Here is a 22,317-nt window from a genome sequence, read left to right as displayed (position 1 = left end):
AGGACGTCAGGTTGATTGATGTCCTTGTGTTACAATGGCGCATCGGAGGAAATGTCAGTAAAAGCCACCCTGAAGTTGTATATCGAGTGTTGGAAGGTGACTGAGGAGGTATTGTTCAAATCTCCTGTCAGGCAAGATGTTTTCTGACTGAAGGCCAGTTTTGCTCAACCACCTTAAACTTACCTACCCTGTGAGGTAGGTTCAGCCTAATCTACCAGACAGGGGATTAAATGTTCCGTTGTATCAGAAAATATCTTTTATCCCTTCTTCCCCCTGTATCCCCCAGTTCTACTCAGAAAGTAGCTCTCATATCTCCAGTAGAGGTTCTTGAGTGCCTCAAACAGTGGGAAAGAAATATCCTCTGTTGATTCCACTGACAAAAGCAATTCCAGTAGCAGATGTACAGTGCTGAATTCTAGCCTGGGTTGTTGCATGTAGAAAAGGACCTAATCCCATGCACGTGGTCTTCAGCTGATGAAGAAGGGACTAGATACAAATATATTGACTCATTGGGGAGCTTCTGAAACCATAGCCTTGCTAAACTAAGTAAACATAGTCTTCAGAGGTGCTATTTAAGCTATTCTGATATTTATAAAATAAGAATATGTTGCAAATAAATAAAGAATGCCTTAGTCGTCTCTTCTAGCTCTGTGATTCCATATGGCTGAAATTGTTTTTCTGGGCTTTGTTTTTGTTTTCACTACACTTTTTATCAAATGTTGGGCTGAAGCACATGATCTGAACATACTAGCCACAAACTACATCTGTGGGCAACCCTCTGTTTATCTGGATGACTTGCAAAATGTGGGCCTATCACTAATTTCACTTTAAACGGAAACAGCAGTTAAAAAGAGACTTCCGTGAAAGATCACTTGCTGTGTTAGCTGAACCAATGGGAATAAAAAAAAGACTTGCTTTCCCCAGACTGAACAGACCTCTAACCCACACCAAATAATGATCTGAACTGAGTGAGAACTTGTGGGTGAGAAACCAGGCTTTGAAGGTGCCTTATGCAGAACTGAGGAAAGAGAAGTGTGAGGCAGAATTCAACAGACCTCTCGAGAGTAAAATGGAGAATCCATTGATTTTATCCCCTCAGCTAAATACTGCTTCAAGAATAAGATCACTGTATAAAATAATGAAGTCCATGAGTAAAGATGGAGGAAAGACAGAAACGAAAAGCAGGTAAGGGGTTTTTCTTGTCAGTGTATTAGTATATTACATGTTTTGGAAATGTGAAAAATGGTAATATATTGAACATGATGTGTCTTCTCTCACACATCCAGCTCAGATCATAAATCACTTGTGAACTGGAACTCTGAAAATGGGAGGGAAGGGTGGGTGCATATTAAGGAGTGCTGTTCATTGACCTTTCGTGGCAAGGAGTGAGATGTAAGAGGATGGATCATGACTTTGTTTCTTTACAACAAGATATTCTTGTTCCAAACACTCAGAAAATACTAGAATGCATATTTACGGTAGCTAAAATAACAGTCTCTAGACATGGCTTAAAAGATAATCAATGTGTTTTTTTTTTTTTATAGTATACACTTTCACAACTGGGAGCCCACTTTGTCAAGTGTATGGATTTGAAATTTCACCATAATATCTACATGGGTTTAGGTTATTATTATTTTTAAAGGAAGCCATACACCAAACCACAGTGAGACATGGATATTCGATTGAAAACAAATTAGCTTAGCCGCACCAAGCTGAGCAGTGGCTTATATAACTGTAACCCAAAGGAGATTGCAGTTGACATGCACAAGGCTGATCTGGACCATACTGGGAAGACACTGTAAGAAAGAGCAATGCCCTAAGTGTTAAGGGTTGACCATCTGGAATCGCACAAATTTTGCTGAACATCTATACAGTGGACCCTTGACTTACAGACGGCTTGACTTACAGACTTTTTGAGTTACAGACTTCTTTGGCTGCAAAATTTAGGTTTGACTTGCAGACTGAGATTTGACTTACAGACCAGAAAAAACCAAAATGGAACAAAAACGGCCTGTTACGGGATTAATCGGTTTTCAATGCATTGTAGGTCAATGGAGACTTGACTTACAGACTTTTTGACTTGAGAACCGCCTTCCAATATGGATTAAGTTCTCAAGTCAAGACCCCACTGTAGCTTGCAAATCAGCTTGTTTTGTTTTGAGATTGGTTACAAGGAGCTAAATGCCTGCTTGAGGTGTATCCTAATTGCTCAGGTGCAGTACTTAGAGAGGGTAGTGTGGCAGAACCCATAATGTGTTTTTCTTCTAATGCCAGGCTGACTATAGCATCTGATTCCATCCATATTGACACTAAATATAGGACTCATTGCAAGTATTTATTTATTTTATTTTTCTGGCTTTTACCCTGCTCATCTAGATTCAATGAATCTACTCTGGGTGGTTTACAGTCTGAGTATAAAACAAAAATTAAAACAACAATATCAAACAACATAGAGATACGCAAAGTCCAAGATGGTAAGACATAGAAAACTAAGAAATGGAGGGAGGGAACGCCTGCCTGGAGAACCAAGTCTTCAGCTTGTTCTTAAAAACTCCCAGCGAGGGTGCCAGGCGAATCTCAAGGGGCAAGGTGTTCCAGAGATGAGGGGTCACCGCCAAGAAGGCCCAGTTTCTAGTCCTCTCCTTCCGGGGCTCTCTCAGGGTCAAGGCCCTCAGCCACCAAGCCTGGCTATATCAAGGAGTAGAGCTAGGTGGGAGCAGGCGCTCTGTCAGGTGTTGAGGTCCTAAACTGTTTAGGGCTTTATATGTAAGCATTAACACCTTGAAGTCAATGCATAAATGAATGTGCAACCAGTGTAAGGTTGCCAGAGTGGGGAAAATGTGATGATATTTTTTCACTCCAGTTAATAATCTGGTGGTCGTGTTCTGGGCCATTTGTAGTTTCTGCATCAATCTCAAGGGCAGCCCCACGTAGAGCACATTACAGTAGTAAGGCTCCCCTTCCCTCCCCTTCTGCTACTATAAGGTATTCAGTTCACTTAGGTAAGGGCAAATAAAGCTTAATCAGCTAGCTGTAGTTAGGACTAACATGAAAAGTAAACATTTCTAGATACTTGCCATGGCACATATAGCAAGAGACCTATAGAAAATGTTTGGAGCCCCCTGGCCTCTCTTGCTTCTCCTTCTGTCCTTGCCTGTTCTGCCACACAGTGAGTTGAATTTGAGTTCACTAGTGGACTCAGTCCTCTAAATAGCACTCTAGGAAAATAAGGAAGTTAGTATTTATTAGTATGCTAGCTTTGAGATACAGAATGCTTTTAGCTTTGCAAGGTAGTAGGAATCATAGTTCTTACTAAGGTGAAGATGGAAGGAGCAATAATAGCATGGATAGAGCTCCTCCATCTCTAACAATGGCAGCAGAAGAGGAAATGTTAGCAGATGTAGCTCACATGACAAGGCATATATGCTGAAATTCCCTCTTCCTCAATTATTAAAAGTGCAAGAGCCCTTTTCTCCTTCTCATGCAGCCACTTGAAGCTGTTACTTCCTGCCAACCTCTCAGAATTAAGAGATGTCTCTATGCCAGAGTGTCCTGAGTGGGTTCAAGTGTGATGGAATCAATTTGCTCATGAATTCCAACCAAAAGCTCTAGGCTCCTGGGCACTCTTTTGGTTTAAGGTCAGCAAGGAATATTTTCATTGAGAAATACGTAGTTTCTACTTCCCTAAAGGCCAGCTCTCATAAAGGTTTTCAACAGCTTCTTTTAAATATAGTCAAGGGCCACTTTGTTATTGCTCTGAGCTTTTATCTGACTTCCTTTTTGTCATCTCTGTTGGCAAGCCAGTCATTTGGGGGTGGCAGTGGAATTCTAAGCACAAAGGCCCAGCCCTCTCTTAAGCCACAGGATGGTATAAGAAATAATGTTCTGCACAGTCCTTCAGAGCTGTAGCCATATATAAAATCTGAAAGTTAGAATGCTGTGTTGCCCCTCTGTATTCCAGCAATGTTCTTGTTATGTCTAGCAAACTATACTTCTGCATGTCCCCATTCTTTGGCTGCGCCTGTTGTTAAATACCCAGTCAGACAAGAAGGCCTAAACAAATACAGTGGTGCCTCGCTTAACGAGCGCACCGTTTAACGAAGAATCCGTATAGCGATCCCTTTTTGGGGATCGCTATACGGATCTGCCCCAATCGCCGCACTCGCTTTGCGACGATTGGGGCGTCCGGCAGCCATTTTGGAGCCGCCGAACAGCTGATCGGTGGCTCCAAAATGGCCACCGGACGCGAAAACATCGCTGGAGGGGTAAGTTTGGACGCTTATTGGAACGCATTAAACTAAGTTTAATGCGTTCCAATAGGCTTTCCTTGCCCGCACAGCGATGTTTTCGTATAGCGAAGGTTAATCCGGAACAGATTAACCTCGCTATACGGGGCACCACTGTATTACCACTATTACCTCAATGTATCTTTGAGGTTTAATCTTCATTAACTACCTGTGACAGCAGGGCATGCTAGTGTGGACACAAGGGATGTGTAGTCCTTCAGATATTGTTGAACTATAGATCCCAACATTCCTCACCATTGGAACTTAAGGGAGTTGAAGTACAACAGGTAGAGAGCCACACATTCCACATTTTATGGTATTATGAAATAACAGAGGCTTCTGTAATGTTAACTTACTTATTTACTGTCAGGATACATTGACCCTAACCATCAGTTTCATTGGTGGACAGTGTAAACAACATTTTCTGCATCCCACTTTATTCATATCCTATCCTTAGCAATGCACACTACAAGTTTTAAAGAGAGAGATTCTCATTAAAGTTCATGCTGGGGGCTTGATCAGATGGGCATCTTGTTGTCTGATGTGCTATGAGACTGGGTTGGTTTTCATTTTAGTGATCAGACATTCTGACAGCTAAAGCGAACTAATGTGTTCCCACAGTGCCTCTACGCACACCTTTTAAAGCCCTTCTCATTGACTTCTTTCTTTCTTTCTTTCTTTCTCTCTCTCTCTCTCTCTCTCTCTCTCTCTCTCTGTGTGTGTGTGTGTGTGTGTGTGTGTGTGTGTGTGTGTGTGTGTGTGCATGCGTGCACACTGATAGGTACACTCTAATTTGGTCCATTTCCAGCACTCTGAGAATGGACCATACTTGAGCTTGCAGGTGTCAAAGCTGCCAAAGCTCCTTCCACTGTCAATTTCTAACATTGTGAAGTGACTTAAAAAGTAAGCCACTTGAGGATATTGCCAAATTGAACTCTCCCCCTGCTCCTCTACAGATTTGTTTTGCTAGACCATCACTGATGTGCTGAACCACTTAGATTAAATGTTTTAAACTATTTTTTTCTTTGCGTTTGTGCAAAGTGCTCATTGAAACTGTGGCTCTAGACAGTTTTTCAACTGCTACTACACACAAGGCAAATAATTTTTTGTTTAAAAAAGTAATCTAAGTGTTTCAACTCAACAACAATAATCTAGCAAAGGCAAAAAACTAACAATGTCACTTCCCTTGCCCAATTTGCTGTCCTGAAGTGGCTCATTTATTAAGCCATTTCATAATATAATTCACAAAATTGAAGCAGAAAGTCTGACTAAATATTGTTGCCTGAGGTCAGTATGTCATTTGGATGTAAGGATCATACCAAATGACATGTCACCCCTTACCTCAGGTGGCCCTATTTAGACTGCACCAGCCTGATATTGGAACAAACTAACATGGCTATCCTTTGGAAAATCAGAAATACAGGAAATTCACATAGATATATAGATATATGTATGCAAACAGTCATAATTAGCTTTGTTATATATGTTCCCATAACCAACCAGTGCATGCTAATTGAAAACTGGCTGATAACAGCAAACTTGGTTTGAAATCAGACCACCAAATGCTGTGGGGAGCTAGTGATAACCAAGCCTCCATCCAAATAATAATAAAAAGCAATATTGGTGTGTTCATTTTCACACTTCCATTCATCTTAGCTGCAAAAGATACAAAACAATGTGATAAGAGGTCATTCATTTATTGTTCGTCATTTTAAAAACATGAATTTCCAACTTTGTAGGGTTCTTGATTTTCCATTTGTTTGTTTTGTCCTTGTCAGTAATAGCTTGAGGACTATATAGACTTAATTGCATTAAACTGAGGGTTTTCAGACAATAAACCTGGTCATTACAATAGGCTTTTTAAAATGATAATGTTTAGAAAAATGTCTTGTCTAATTCCACAACTACATATTCTGATGGCTGTACAGACCTTATTGAAAATCCCAGCCCTTCTACTCCTCTACTGGTGTTTAATGCTACAAGATGCCATCATGGGAGGTACGATTTCTACTGCCTACAGATAATGAACTATAATGGGAGTAGGGGAGCTTCAGTTGTGATCACATTATATCCTGTCACACTATCTTTCTACTCCCCATCTTTCTTCTAGTAGAGAGATGAAAGGCAGCTTACAAAGGATTTTAAAATATAAGTATTAAACATTTTGGATTATTAGTCATTATAAAGGAAAAGGGGAGGTGACATGGGATGGTTCTTTCACATCACAATCATGTCTGATGCTATGTCTAGTTTAATTGGTAGCCCAGAAGCTTTCCTTTTAGTTAAGTTACCTGTTTTCTTTTTTTAGTAAAGGCCCTGCCTTGCATTAATAAAGCCTTACATTGCTTTGCCTTTTTTGAAATAGCATCAGAAGATCTTAGCCCTCTCCTTAGGCTCACTAAAGTTAACTCTCAGTCCCTTTGCATACATCTTTTGCCTACAGTGCCTATGTGCAAGAGTGTCAAAATGAAAAGACTTTCATTTAACCTCTGCAGATAATTGTGCATGTAAATGTATGCAAACGTATAAGAGAGAAATTCATTATTCTCCATAGCAAACATGGGAGAAATAACATCAACATTAGTGCAATCACATGTGAGAAGGAAGAGTTTGGCTTTTCCAAAATGTTATGCTCTGACAAAAAGGAAGTCTTTTAAAGTCTTTTGCAATGATGACATGCTGTGGTTTAAAATTTCTTTCAGGAATCCAGAAAAGAGGAACCGTCTAAGTCTTCTGCAAAAATCTGAATTGTACCCAAATGACAGCCTTGACAAATTTGAGACATTGATCAAGACTCCAAGGTAAGCAGTATATACGTGGGTGGAAAATAAAGAGTAAAATTGCCAAGAAGAATTGTATGAAGGAGCAGTTCATGAACCGGGAAGGGGGGCTTGCACCAAAATGTGCAGGTGCCCTTTTTTCCAGTCAAGAACTACCTCTACCTTTGTTCCATTCAGATTTTTCTTTGGCATAGGTATCCTACACTGCTTTGCATTCCAGCCTTTCTGAGTGATTAAAAAAAATCTCCATGGGGTGGATTTGTAGGAACAGTTTCCTTGTGAAAAGTGATTACCATGAGCTGCATGGCGTTCCTAAAATGCCTGTCTATTTAGAGACTGAGTAGTTGGGAAGCATGGAGTACATAATGAAGCCACATGATGCTAAATGAACCACAGTTCAACACAGGCATCCTGCATTGCTTTTTGCAAGCAAGACATAGGCTTCAGACTGTTCCTTGCTTCATGGCTTCTTTCAAAAACTGACTCAACCTTTCCTTCATATCATAGTTTCCTTTTCTATTTAATTATAGAGGTGTGACATCCTTCACTGGTCTTGGCAGCTGGGGTAGCTGCTGTGAGGAGCATAACTGAGCCAAAACAGAGTCTGTTTTGAACAAAAACTTTTTTTTCTCTTGAGCAGAGTTCTTCTCTTCCTGAAATTATGAGAGGCTCGTTCATTAGATGGATTAGTGGTCAAGAATTAATGGCCAAAACATGGACGTTGTCAGGTAAATTATCACTAAAGAAAAACCTTGATATGGTTTCATGGCCAAAAAGAGGTGGAGAGACATTTAGATACTCTCTCTAAAACACTGTATATCTCAAGATCAAATATATGACACTTAAAGTCCTCAGAGCAACATAAGACATAATTTTCCTTGGCGGATGGAACCTGTGTGGTCCATCAGCTGACATTTATGACTCATAGGGTTAATTCCAGTGGGAGATCAGATCAGATCAGATCCCTTTTTCAATCATTTGAATGTTCATCTGGGTAACAAGATACAAGTTTTTTTTATTGCTGCACTCATGGAGAGGTATGTTGTCCCTAGACATCCACATTTTATTCATTCTACTTTTTCGAAGCAGAGAAAAATGATCCCAGCCAACTTCAACTTGTCAACATCTACAGGCTTTATTTATCTAGCTGCTTCTACATTCCATATGCATAAAATGAAATCCATAAGAACTGAAAGCAGGATATCCAGACAGACATGAAAATTATTTAACAATATTCTCGCCCAGTCACATGACTTTGTTTGAGTGTCCTATATTTGACCTTGACATTTTCCTATCAAAAACATTCATAAGCAAACATCCGGCTCTTGTAGGGACATTGAATTTTATTACTTGGAAGCATTTGCTCTTTTTGTTATAGGTTACCTTATGGTTACCCTCATAAGCTTTTCACAATATGTGAGATTTTTAAGGAGTTTTGTCACCTTCTAGTGAGTTTGCGTGACTGACCAAAGATTTGAATGCAGGTGTCTTGAATTCCAGGCCAACACTTTATCCACTGTTCCACACTGGATGACTCACAAAGGAATTCCTACTCTTATCAACCTGTGGATCATTGATAAGTCCCTTCATCATGCTTCTTTTTCATCAATAGCATGATGATAATCTACAAAGAGGGAAGGAGGACTTCCTTAACAGTGGTGTATCTCAGTTCTGGAATACTGTCCCAAAGAGGTTTGCATGGCATCAATGTTGTTATATTTTAGAAGTCAGGGGAAGCAAATTTTATAGCCTCTCATGTAAGCATATACTTTTACGTTCTAACATTTTCCAAGTATCTCTCTGTTAGGAATATTGGTGGGGAACTATAAGACTGGAAAGAGGCAGAAGAAATTTAGTGAATGGGAAGGGGAGGTGGTAATTGGCATTTAATTAGCACTGTGATACTGCCATAACATTAACTAGTAAAGGAAGTACAAAGCTCCAAAAACTGTTGTGTGGCTCTCCCACAGTACAGTGGTGCCCCGCTTAATGATTACCCTACTCCACAACGAAGCCACTTAATGATTAGTTTTTTGCGATCGCTTTTGCGATTGCAAAACAATGTTTAGATACGAAAAAAACGCTTTACAGTGATTGGTTCTCTGCTTCGGGAACCGATTTTTCACTTTATGATGATCAAAACAGCTGATCGTCAGGTTTCCAAAATGGCTGACCGTTGTTCAAAATGGCTCCCCGCTGTGTTAGGGACGGATTCTTCACTGTACAGGGAGCAGAAAATGGCCACCCTATGGAGGTTCTTTGCTGGACAAGCAGTTATTTTGCCCACTGGAACACACTGAACGGTTTTCAATGCATTTCAATGGGCTTTTTTATTTTGCTTGATGACGATTTCGCTCTACAACGATTTTGCTGGAACGGATTAACATCGTCAAGCGAGGCACCACTGTATATCCAGCTGGTGTACTTCCTCAATTATCTATGGAAGGACACTACAGGAAGTAGGCTGATGGGGAATGAATTACCAACTTCAGAGAGCAACACAAGTATGTTTTCTTTAAGATAAGGATAATTCAATTGAAATAAGGGTAGCCTTGTGGTCCAAATAAAATAAAATAGAAATGCAAAAATAGGTAATCACTTTATAGAGCAGTAAAAGAAATCATCATACAATACACAGATGTTGGATACTACTCTAACATCTGACACCCTGTGTGGCAATATATCAACAGTTAAACAAACAAACCAGTGAACAGACATTGTATTATGATCAACGTGCTAGTTTTGCTTGATATTCTTTGCTTGAATGCCTGATCTTTTTACATCCCATCTCCTCTTCAAATGCCTTTCAGTGATTCAGGCATTCAGGCCTGATTACTAAATTCTCCCTCCACTCCCACATCTTCCTTACATCTCATTTTCCCAAGTCCTTTCTGCTTTGGGTTTTTTGCCTTTCTGTGCTCTCTTGTCTTCCTGTCTCTTTCTTCTGTAAAGTGTTGTGCCTGAAAAATTAAAAATGTTTTCTCAGAGCTTACTTCCTTTAACATACCATGCATATCCATGACTTGAACTGAAACTTTGTGATATGCTCTGTGATATCTATGTTTGTCATGTTTGTTTTCAGTTTCTGTTCCAATATGGCTTTATTCTCTACCATGGTTTCACTGATTATCCTTTAGAGCAGTGGTCCCCAACCTTGGGCCTCCAGATGTTCTTGGACTTCAACTCCCAGAAATCCTGGCCAGCAGAGGTGGTGGTGAAGGCTTCTGGGAGTTGTAGTCTAAGAACATCTGGAGGCCCAAGGTTGGGGACCACTGCTTTAGAGCACTGGTTTCCAACCTTGGGTAACTCAGGTATTCTTGGGCCACAACTCCCAGAAACCCTAACAAGCATAGCTGGTGTTGAAGGCTTCTGGGAATTGCAATCCAATAACATCTAGGTTACTCAAGTTTGGGAACCTCTGCTTTAGAGCCGTTTTAGTGTTAAAGTTCCCCCTTTGCAAAATAGGGATATTATTTTAAAATGTCTTTTATGTACTTAAGAGTGCGTGTGTGTTTATGAACTTATACACCGGAGAAGGGCACAAAACAGTGGTCCATGCCCATTTCTTGTACATATATGTGTGTAATACATTTCTCTTCATAGATGGTTTATGATTGACCTTACATACTGTTCTCTCATTTTTGTGCACCTTTAGTTCTTTCTTTGTGCTTATGGTATTGTTATGGTTTGAATTGTGTTAGCTCTCATATATATTATGTGTGGTTGGCTAGGACACATGCAATAGTTATACATTTTATATAAAAAGGACATTTTTTGTGTACACAGCTTTGAGACCTCCATGAAGATTGTAATCTTGCTGAAACATCTAAAACAAAAATCCACTCTGTTTTTTTTTCTAATTTTGAAGAATCTGCATCCCCATTTCACCCCCAATTTGTTAATTTGACTCCCATCATCTCTGATAATTAGGCATGCTGCTTGAGGCTATTGATAGTTGAAGTCAAAAAATATTGGGAAAGCCACATTTTCCCTACCATGCTCTGTGACCTCTTTGTTGCTCCTATCTGTTTCCCACCCCAGTATCTCTCTGCTGTCTCCTCTGCTCCAAACAGTCCAGATTCATTTTGCTGGCTTCAGATGACGAAAAAAATAATAATCTTCTCCTCACGTCATTCTATCTGTCCTATAATGCTCATTGTCCCACAAGGCTCTAAAAAGTAATCAAGGACATATTCAAAAAGATTGTTTCTCAAACTTTGAACCAGAAAAATGAATGAGATCTGCTTCCCTTTTTTTCATAAACTACAAAGCCGGAGATCAATAAACCTATTCCATAGTTTGATTTTTTTAAAAAAAATCTTCTGTACCTCCAAAATAAAGTAAAATAAAACCCTGTGCTTCAAAAAAAGCATGACATTTTTTAAAAACTTTTGTTTTGTTTTGTTTTTGCTGTAGACAAAATGACAGGCATCATGTGTTAATGCTGTTTAGGGCCATTTCTTTCACATCTTTGTTTCTGTGTACAGCAGAGAGCTTCCTGTATACTTAAAACTAGCATGTGGTAAGGCAGGGTCTATTTGAAATCCCATTGTGGTGCAAGCAGTTCACTTTTGCTTCCAAAGCTTTTGTATTTTTAGTAAAAAAAAATTCACCACTGAAAAAACACAGCTGACTACACTGTCCTATGATCTCTTTCATACACAATAGTTCAATTTTTCATGAAAGATGGAAGAATAGAAGAGAAACAACCAAGGGACAATATTTCCTTTCAATTCTTTGAACAGGGAGGGAGGTTCTTTGTATAATTCAATAGGGAAAAATGACAACAAAATGATACCACCTGTTTTCGAAAGCTCAAGAGGGAGAACTTTCTTTTGTAAACTAATCCAATTCAACACCCTGTGAAATATGACAAATTGATAGCAATAGGAGGTAACAGATGTTAGGAAAAGACTCAAAAGTACACACTGAGCATGCTTCCTCTTTTTCTGTCACCAGCAGGGAGTCCCCTGACACTGTTAAGAAGTGGGGTGAGTCTTTTGACAACCTGATTACACAGAAAGGTTAGTATGTGTGCCTTTCACCTGGCATTATGCTTTACTGAAGGTCTATGTCTTTCCTTTCATTCTGCAAACCAGGGATCGAAACATTTTGTGCCAAAATGTCTCATTACTATTCTTCTGTGGTGAAGGACTAGTTGTGTACAAAGTTAAGGAGACTATTAAATGTGACTGCCCGTGAAAAATGGATTGCTGTGAGAAATTGTCTGAATTCTCATCAGAAAATATACCTTGGAAACTTAAAAAAGTTACTGAGGTACTCCAGAAAATGATCCAATGTGCTATACTTCCCAAAGTCAAAGGGAAGTACAGACATTCCACGGCATGGTGAAGGCTCATCAGAACATTTTAAAGAAATGCAACCACCTCAGTGTATTCACCACTTGGGCCATAAAGAGCTGGGGGTAGATGGCATGGAAACTGAACCAGAGTTATTTCAGAGACGAGTATTAAAGTGGAGTTCTTATGTACTGTTGAGCATTCAAGTCATCATACATTATATGCATTTTATATTGTATTCTTATAAGATGGAACCTATGGCTTGTGTGGGTGTGTACCATGTCCTAAACTTTTCTGCTACAGTGCCTTTAGACATCTCTACAGTGAAAGCACATTGCCATTTATGCTGGTTTCAGATTGGCACCAGTGCACACCATAGCTCAGTGAGTTATGTATCTGGCTGTGGAAACAGAGGTTGGAGTTTGATTACTCACCATGTATCCCAGTAGAAGACCCAAGCTGCACAGTCCAAGGCATCCACAGGAGAAAGGAATGGCAATCTACTTCTGAGTACTTTGTACCTAGAAAACCAGAAAAGAATCACCATAAGTTGGAATCTATTTAGTGGTGTAACTATATTATTACTATGCATGCCTACATTTGGATTAAGGGCAGCATGTAAATGTCAACATCACCATGCAGAAATGAATTCATGTTTTAGAAAGGAAAAAAAATCTGTGAATACCTGTACTGCAATCAATATAATGTTACTTGTGAACGGAGTAGAAATTAGCTACAATATTTTTTTTTCATTTTCTCCTCAACTTTCCATTGTCCTCCTGCAATATGTTCTAGTGTGGATTTTGAGCTAATAGATCCACCACTGACATGATAGTCTGCCTCAGACAGTTGCAGGAGAAATGTAGGGAACAACAACAGCCACTCTTTGTGGTCTTCATAGATCTCACAAAGGCGAGGGATGGCCTTTTCAAAATACTTTTAAAATACTTCCTAAGATTGGATGTCCCCAGGTCCTTTCATGAGGAAATGAGGGTCACCGTAGTTTTTGAGGGCTCAACATCAGATCCCTTTGACATCTGAAGCGGCGTGAAACAGGGTTATGTCCTCGTGCCAACCCTGTTTGGGATCTTTTTTGCTGTCATGCTGAAGCACGACTTTGGAACTGCAACAGAAGGTGTCTATCTCCGGACTAGATCAGATGGAAAGCTTTTTAATCTCACTAGATTGAGAGCAAAGACCAAAGTCCAACTGAAATGCATGTGGCACTTCCTCTTCGCAGATGATGCAGCCATTGTTGCCCACTCTGCTGAAGACCTCCAACAACTCATGAATCATTTCAGCAAGACCTGCAAAGACTTTGGACTAACAATCAGCCTGAAGAAAACAAAAGCCATGGGCCAGGGTGTTGACTCACCTCCCTCTATTTCCATCTCCACACAAGAATTGGAGGTTGTTCATGACTTTCTGTACCTTGGCTCAACAATCTCTGACACTCTCTCCCTAGATGTTGAGCTGGATAAACGCATTGGCAAAGCAGCTACCATGTTCTCTAGACTCACAAAGAGAGTATGGCTCAATAAGAAGCTGACGACACATACCAAGATCCAGGTCTATAGAACCTGTGTCCTGAGCACACTCCTGTACTGCAGTGAGTCCTGGACCCTTTGTGCATGGCAGGAGAGGAAGCTGAACACCTTCCATATGTGTTGCCTGCGATAGATTTTTGGTATCACCTGGCAGGACAAAGTTCCAAATAGAGTAGTCCTAGAATGAGCTGTATACATTACTGAAACAGTGACGTCTACGTTGGCTTGGGCATGTAGTGAGAATGGCTGATGGTCGCATTCCAAAAGATCTCCTGTATAGAGAATTAGTGCAGGGAAATTGCCCCAGAGGGAGACCACAGCTGCAATACAAGGATATCTACAAGTGGGATCTGAAGGCCTTAGGAATGAACCTCAACAGATGAGAAACCTTGACATCTGAGTGTTCAGCCTGGAGGCAGGCAGTGCATCGTGGCCTCTCCCATTTTGAAGAGACACTTGTCCAGCAGGCTGAGGCAAAGAGGCAGTCCTGAAAGCGGCAAAATCAGGGGGCTGGACAGGGGACAGATTGTATTTGTCTTCAGTGTGGAAGGGATTGTCCCTCTCGAATTGGCCTTCTCAGCCACACTAGACACTGTTCCAAGTCCTCCATACAGAGCACATTATCATAGTCTCTCAAGACTGAAGGATGCCTAATCTAATCTGCAATAGGTATCAAAAAAATAAGGGTAGCTTCTCTTTTCTTCCAGATTTTCCTATATCAAAAGCTGGATTTACAGTATATATCCCTAGCACTTGGATGAGTTTTCATTGAAGGAATAAATTTGTTTCCTGATTATACAACTTCAGATGTAAGAGTTCGAGTAATCAAATAACTGTCTGTACAAAATCTAGTTCTCTCCACAAACCAAAACTGATATCTGGGAGAAAAGCTCTCAACTTCTATTATCCAACATGGAACATTTATTATTTCTGTATAGTATTGGGATCATCGCATCATGTCAGCCTTTACCTAGGATATCATCAAATGATAAGAAAGCTGAAAGATTTTGTTTGGTCTGCAATTCAAAGTCAGTTGTCCTGATCCACTTTCAGAGTAATGTGTGAACTATTATGCAGTTATCCTTTGGATCTTCTATTTTTACAATACACTTCTCAGCTTAGAAGAGATCTTAAAAACATATAGGAATCTGTATTATAAAATACATTTAGGAATGCACACTTTAAGAGAAAATATGATAACTAGTAAATTGTAAGAAAATGCAGATTTAAAAACGTATGTGTGAGCTCTGCTGACCCTAGCCATGCCTACAGGGGTTCCTTCCTCTATGCCTCAATCCATAGACAGCATCAAAGGTAGTTCACCACAAACTGGTTTATTGCGACTGGGATGGGGCAGCTAAACAAACCACTCATATCAATCATCAGGTTAGCTGCCCGCATCTCCTGCAGGTGTGACTTCCAATCTGAGGCCCCTCCAGTTAGCATCACTGCAAAAGTCTCAAGTCCATTTACTCCTGGTGGGTTCTCCATGTCAATCAGCACCTCAGTGCCCACAGCAAGGAGAGTTTATATGCCTGCACTGAGGGCAGCAGTGACAATCCCAGCTTCTCTGGTTTTGTTTTCTCTCTGAGGTCTGACACTGTTGTTCCTGTTGCTTCTGTCCCCTTCGGTGTCATAGCTAGATAGCAGATGGCTCTCCCAGCCAGGGTTTCTGGGCCCAGTGCTTTTCTACCCAGTGTTCCTATTCTCCCCAGTAATGAAGTCAGGGAGGGGGGTCAAGAATTAAGTTGCCCTCTGGCTCATCTTTTGGCACTCTCAGTTGCACCAAGACCCCAATTCATACATACTTATGTATATATCCCCAGCCACCCAGTGGCTTCAATTCATCTGTAGAAGACATTATCAGGGTCTTCTAGGGAGTCCCCCCAAGCTATTCTTCCTCTGTCTCCTCTACCACCACATCTGGGAGTAGGTCCCCTGTCTGGACCCCTTGCTCTCCTTCTTTCCTCTTGATGCCCTCTGCTGCTCTGCCTCCAACACCTCATTTATATCCTGCAGTTCCCACAGTCCCTCCTCCCCCTCCTCCCCCAGGGGTTGCTCTTCCTCACCCAGGTCCTCAGCCAGCATCTCCTGCTCTGGGGCCTTCATCTGGGTTCCCCATTCTAACACCTTGCGTTCTTTGGTCATGGGTTCTCCCAGCACCCATTTGACCCAGAGAGAATCTTGGGGAATTTTGAAATTCCCCAAACCAGGGAGAAGGTGAGACAGCCCACCCACAGGGACACCTGTGTCACTATCATCTTCCTCACAATAGGCAAATGCAAATGTTCATTTAGTTTTGAAACTTGCAAATCAATGCAGAAACTAATTGACATACGCATGCATGCAAAACTGCCACAGAAGAAATATGTCCCTCCCCACTGCAAGAGAGAGAGAGAGAGAGAGAGAGAGAGAGAGAGAGAGAGAGAGGACACACAGGAAAGGACACTGGCAAAAATAAAGGTATGGGAGAAAAGAGAGAAAAGAAAGAACGCAAAGACAAACTATTTACTAGCACTTCAAACACTAACAGATTTGTTTCAGCGTGAGCTTCTAGGGATGAAGCACAAAGCACAGAGAATACAAATAAGTGCCCCATACAAAGCAATGGGTACTTACTGTGGTTTGGCAGTTTGGCAAGATTTGGCAAATTAGGCCCACAGGTGTTGTGTGGGCACTCTGAATCCGTGCCCTGACTTCTCCCACAGCCTCCCTATCAGAAGCAGCAGCACCCTGCCGCCTCCTGCAGGAGAAGGCAAGACACAGAATCTGGGGTGTCCACACAACACCTGTGGGCCTGATTCACCAAAGTGCGCTGAACTGCTGAACCACGGTAAGTGCTCATCTCTATTCCCATGACGGTGTCACATTGAGACAAGGATATGGATAATAGGCAGAGCTGTAAAGATTTTTTTAAATACAGGAATGGGACTGTCAAGCTGTTAATCAGCATACTCTAGCCAAGATTATAAGCTGTATGGCAGGTAGACTCTTGTTTATGGGACAGAAGTCAGAATCTGTCAAGGGAGACAAATATTTTATAACATAAAATATTGCAAAAGGGTGGGTTATTAATACATATATTGCACAAATAAACCTTTATCACTATTTAGGTCCTTCGATATGCAGTGGAACATGTTCCTGTACTCAGCACAGGAAAGGATGCTTAATTTACCTTCTTGTTATTAAAAGTGGTCATAAGACCAGATAGGCGGGATGTAAATAAATAAATAAATAAATAAATAAATAAATAAATAAATAAATAAATAAATAAATAAATAAATAAATAAATAAATAAATAAATAAATAAATAAATAAATAAGCTATGAACTTTTCCAGGATGGCTATTCAGAATGAAGAGCCACTCCAGAATGCTTTGACCTATTCCTTTGATCCATGCAAACTGCATCTGCTCTTCCTCAAGTACAAATACAACGAAAGAAACAAAGTTTAAGGAGATATGAAATAGGTTGGTACCACTGAGAAGATGGCACCACTGAGAAGAAATCTGAAAATAGGTGTTTGTGTTAAAACTATAGTGAGGGAAATGTACTTTTGCTGTAAACATTTGACATTATAATGGTGTTTTGTCTGTTTTTATAGCTGGAATAGATGCATTCACAGCATTCCTCAAAAGTGAATTTAGTGAAGAGAACATTGAGTTTTGGATGGCTTGTGAAGATTACAAGAAAAGCAACGATATGTCTCAACTCCCACTCAAAGCAAAGACAATCTATGAGACGTTCATTGAAAAAGAGGCTCCAAAAGAGGTACAGTAAAAATGGTTCCACTTGTGCCTTCTCTCTTGTCTCTGCATATGCATAGCACCACACCGACCTTAATTAGGAGTGAAGTTCTATTCAATATAGGAAGACTCAAGGATGTTGACAAGTCTTTGGGTTCGAGTCCCAAGTCTAAGTCCAAGTCTTTGGCACCAAGTACCAAGTCCGAGTCTGAGTCTTCGGTCCCAAGTCTCAAGCTCTGAGTCCAAGTCCCTATTAAAAACTAGCTTCCTCCCTAGAAAAAAAGGGAGTGTGTTCTGAGTTGCAGGTCAAACCTGGGTTATTGAAAAAAAAAACACAGAAGTTGAGTCCGAGTCGCGTCACCAGTGTGACTAAATTAAGAATTGACAATGAGTCCTGTGACTTGAGTCCCCTTCCCTGGGGAGGCTTCCTTCTAATTGAACGTGGACTGTTCAACCTCATCTGGATTTTGCTGCTTAATCTTCTCTGGACTGAGCCTACCATTTGAAAACAGCCCAGAAATATTATAGTATGGTCAAGTAGATATTGTATTTATGTGCCTATTTTTGATGCTGGTACATCAGAATTACTCTTCATCAGTCTACTAAATAGATAATTAAGTACTATCACATGAAAACAACGACTGTTATATTGGCAAGAGAGGAGATGATAAAACTGAATGAATAAAACAAATCACAAGTTTAAATACAGGCTTCATAGTAATAATCATAATAGTCTAAGGTGCCAAAAAAAAAAAAAGATTGACTGAAGATTAGTTCCAAGAGGCAGCACTGAGAATAGCATACGAGTGATATGTCACACACCTGATGTATGGATCTAGGTTCTCATTTCTCTTTCATCAGCAGAGTGATCATCATTCTATCAAAGACGTTATGTGGGGATAATGTTATGAGTATCTGTATGTTTTCAAATAGGTTTTTGTTAATTTGGAATTTATTTATTAACAAATTAATAAATTATAAACAGTAATAAATTGGAATTCAATAATGTCAGAGGAGATCCACATCTTTTGCTCTTGAACCCATCCTCCCAGCTACAGATATAAGCAATGTGCAGGCATGTGTCAACTCCAAGGATAATTCCTCTAGTACTACAGTAAGGTTCAAATGCTTCATAAGGCATGGAGGACTAAGAGGACAAAGTGGGTATCTTTCCTGGGGCTTGTAAAGCCCTGTGTGAATCCATGGAGGTTTAAGTAAAATAACATGCATTCTTGATCATTCCTGATGACTAGTTGCGTCTGTTAAGGCATCACCTGGCTTACCTTCTGATTTCCTGGCTTTGTGGAACTTGAGTCAACATGAGAGAGCTTTTTCTCATGCTAAACTGGCAGTTGTCTGCATATTTAAAAATATACTGCACTGACAGAGACAAACCACACCACTCTCTGCTATAACCATCACCATCTGGTCTCTGTCAGAGGTGGCTCATCCATCTATTGACAAGTATGGTAGGATAGTATTCCCCCAGGGCAAAGACCTCCAAGTATAGCATTTGGTCTGTTTGCCCTTGGAAGCCAAGCCAAGTGCTTCAGCTGCAAAGCATCATATACATACCAGAAAGAGATACATTTTCTCAAAGGCTTTCACGGCTGGGATCTGATGGTTGTTGTGGGTTTTTCAGGCTCTTTGGCCATGTTCTGAAGGTTGTTCTTCCTGACATTTCACCAGTCTCTGTGGTTGGCATCTTTAGAGGACAGGAGTAGGAACTCTGTCCGTGCTCTGTTGCAGTTTTTAGGACAGTTGAGTATTTATAGCTGTCCTGTTTTTGTCTTGGACAAAAGCTGTTCCCACAGCTATAAATACTCAGCTATCCAACAAACTGCAACAGAGCACAGACAGAGTTCCTACTCCTGTCCTCTGAAGATGCCGGCCACAGAGACTGGTGAAACATCAGGAAGAACAACCTTCAGAACACGGCCAAAGAGCCGGAAAAACCCACAACAATCATCAGATACATTTTCCTTGCCAGTTGTTCTGTGAGATTGGAGAAGGTAAGAAGGGTGGCTCTCAGGTTACTGATGAGATGGAGTCAAACCTTCCTGTAGCCTTGTGGATGTCAAAGTGAGACATGTTGTGCTCTTCTTTCCCACTTGTATAGTCTTGTCTATTTTGCCCCACGGGGTTGACAAGAACCACTGAAAAATGTAACAGTCTCTTTATATTGCCTAGTCCAATTTCATGGAACGAAAGTCCATCACTGACTTCTAGTCATAATGACTATAAGCTACCTCCAAATTATTGCTTGTACACTTATGAATAGCAGGTGCTGGGAACACTGCAAGCAGTGCATTGTGAGTGGTGAAGAGCTTTTGAAAGCATTTTTTTAAAGAGACATGGGAGGGAACCACTAGCCATCTTGTACATTTAAGGAAGGGAAATGGTCAGTTCAGATGGAACATCTGGGCCAAATTGCATCTTTCCTACTCCAAACTGGCAGTAAATAGACTGTTTTCAGAAGTAGAATATTTTGAGGAAATTAGGGATAATGCATCTCACCCTTAAAGATAAGATTAAGCCTCAATCTCTGTGTGTGGCCTAGATCCACAGTACCTGTGTGGAAATTTGGAGAGTAGGTAACCCAAGAATTGTGTGTGAATCTTGAGAACTACCATAAGTAAGTTCTACTTTACCAGATATTGGGCTTTTCCCCCCACCCCTTATTTTCTTCTAGGTCAACCTTGACTTTAACACCAAACTCTGTACTAGTGAGAGCATAAGTCACCCAACACTCCATACCTTTGATGCTGCACAGACCAAAATCTATGCTCTGATGGAACAGGACTGTTACCCACGCTTCCTGAGGTCCAGCTTTTACTTAGATGTGCTCCATGGCAGACCTCATGGCCACTCTGCGCTGAGAAGGAGATCACGCTCTTTTACCTTCAATGAATTCAAGGATGCCCAGCCAGATTTTTCCATTTGGCTATAAAAAAAAAAGTCTTTCTTTGACTTTGCCAGTCAGAGTTCATCTTCTTACCAACAAGGGGGGGATCATAATCTGAGGTGGATGACATAGTGCATCTTTACCAGTTTCTCAAGATTTGTATATAATTTCATCTGATAATGTTCAAAGGTCTTTATTTTCGTGCATTGTGTGGATGGCTTTTTTATTTTAAGGTCAATTCTATCCTCCAGAGAGTAGTTTGATAGCCATGAGGGGTCAGATACCAAAAAAAAACTGGCACTGCAATTTTGTGTCCACAGAGTGTGTGCAGTCAGCCATAATGTCCAAATACATTATATACATACCTGTACATTTATATGTCACATAAAAAGCCCAAATAAGATATGTGACTTTTGGTTGCAGTCCTATACCCACTGAACTCAAGGAGACTTATTTCTGAATAAATAATGGTAGACAGTGGGCATATGTTACTATCCAATCTATAAGTTGCCAGTTGATCTATCCTTACATATTATAAACCAATGCACAAAATATTAACATGTTGAGTGCAAAAATCTTCATACTCTACACTTTTAAATACAGAAGAGAAAACAGTGATACTCTACATACGCAACTTTGAAAGATGAGTGAAGAAACCCTACTTTGCATGCCACATGTGACCAGGAAAAGATTGTGACTGCAGTCTTAAGGGCATTGCATTCATATGTGGAATGACTTCTGGCAAAACCTGGCAGTGTTGTAGTAGAATGAGTAGAGAGACCGGTAGGGTACAACTGTGGCCACACTGCTTTGGGTAGCAGGGACAAGATGATGATAAGACTGAAGAACCTGAGGGTGGATGGTCGATGAGTCTGAAGAACTGCTCCAAGCTGGCCAAATTAGCTGGCCAAGTTTAACTGAAAATATCCATTCTCAAGGAGACTGCAGAAAATAAGTTGTCATGGAAACTAAATAATTAGGCAATTGTATCTTGATATGGGGTCATGTGAGGAAAATGTTCTCAGCTGGAAAGAACTGATCATAGGATGATCAATAAAGGGTGTAATAATCCCGCTACCTACATGGTTGGGAACTGACATAGAAGGACACATCTTAGGGTGGGTAGTCAGAATGCTGATTATGGCTTTGAAAATCTTGGACGTGGATTTTGGTGGTTTGTTGCAGCGTCTAAACTGTGCTTCCATCCCTACTCAATCTGTTTGTTTTTAAATAAACACAAGTATTTTTAAAAATGCCAGTAAAGTTTTGGTGACCTCTTTCTAAACAATATCAAATCTTAGAAATGGCAGTTCTTACTCCCTCAGTAAGTGGGGTGATCCCAACATTACGAAAGCTAGTTCATTGTTCCCATCTCTTTAAGCATTTTATGTGCAAAATAATCTATAAATTTACTGCTTTCATCTCCAAGAAGAAATAATCCAAGCCTTTCACACATATCAGTAGCAAGTATCATGATACCCCTCCAAAGCTAATTCTGTACCCCTCATGTCCCTTAGAATCTGTGCCACCAAATTTTGCTCCCAAAATATGTGCTGTCACATGGGGGTAGTGGTCACACAGAATTCCCATTGAAAGAAAGTGTTTTGCTTGCTTTTAATTTCAAACAACAATTTAAATTTCTTTAAATTTTGTGCATTTCTTATTAATTTCTTCTCTCTCTTGTTCCTGTTTGAACAGAGGATTTCTTTTTATGCATTCAGATTGCTTTATGCTTCAAACAATGCCTAGAGAAC

General features: G+C 40.3%; 1 protein-coding gene and 1 long non-coding RNA gene across 5 annotated transcripts in view; one reads left to right on the top strand and one right to left on the bottom strand.

Moving 5' to 3' along the window:
* Positions 1-12,894, bottom strand: part of LOC140706724 (uncharacterized) — a 46,263-nt gene extending 33,369 nt beyond the window's left edge. Inside the window, exon 1 of the long non-coding RNA XR_013544575.1 lies at positions 12,801-12,894. This is a non-coding gene — a long non-coding RNA (uncharacterized LOC140706724). The remainder of the gene's footprint in view (positions 1-12,800) is intronic.
* On the top strand, positions 356-21,816 carry RGS18 (regulator of G protein signaling 18). Of its 4 annotated transcripts, none has more exons than XM_020790479.3 (5): positions 356-1,185; positions 6,989-7,087; positions 12,029-12,090; positions 17,517-17,683; positions 20,351-21,816. In XM_020790479.3, exons 1-5 carry the CDS (start codon positions 1,070-1,072, stop codon positions 20,606-20,608), a joined length of 702 nt encoding a protein of 233 aa, XP_020646138.1. In that variant the 5' UTR covers positions 356-1,069; the 3' UTR covers positions 20,609-21,816. The 4 variants fall into 4 exon arrangements, with proteins under 4 accessions (XP_020646138.1, XP_020646137.1, XP_078248440.1 ...); XM_020790478.3 differs by having other exon boundaries at positions 12,026-12,090; XM_078392314.1 differs by lacking the exon at positions 12,029-12,090 and having other exon boundaries at positions 870-1,185.
* The last annotated feature ends 501 nt before the right edge of the window (positions 21,817-22,317 follow it).

This window comes from Pogona vitticeps, chromosome 4 (assembly GCF_051106095.1).
Source record: "Pogona vitticeps strain Pit_001003342236 chromosome 4, PviZW2.1, whole genome shotgun sequence".
NCBI lineage: Eukaryota > Metazoa > Chordata > Lepidosauria > Squamata > Agamidae > Pogona > Pogona vitticeps.
This window is presented reverse-complemented; position numbering and strand designations above follow the sequence as displayed.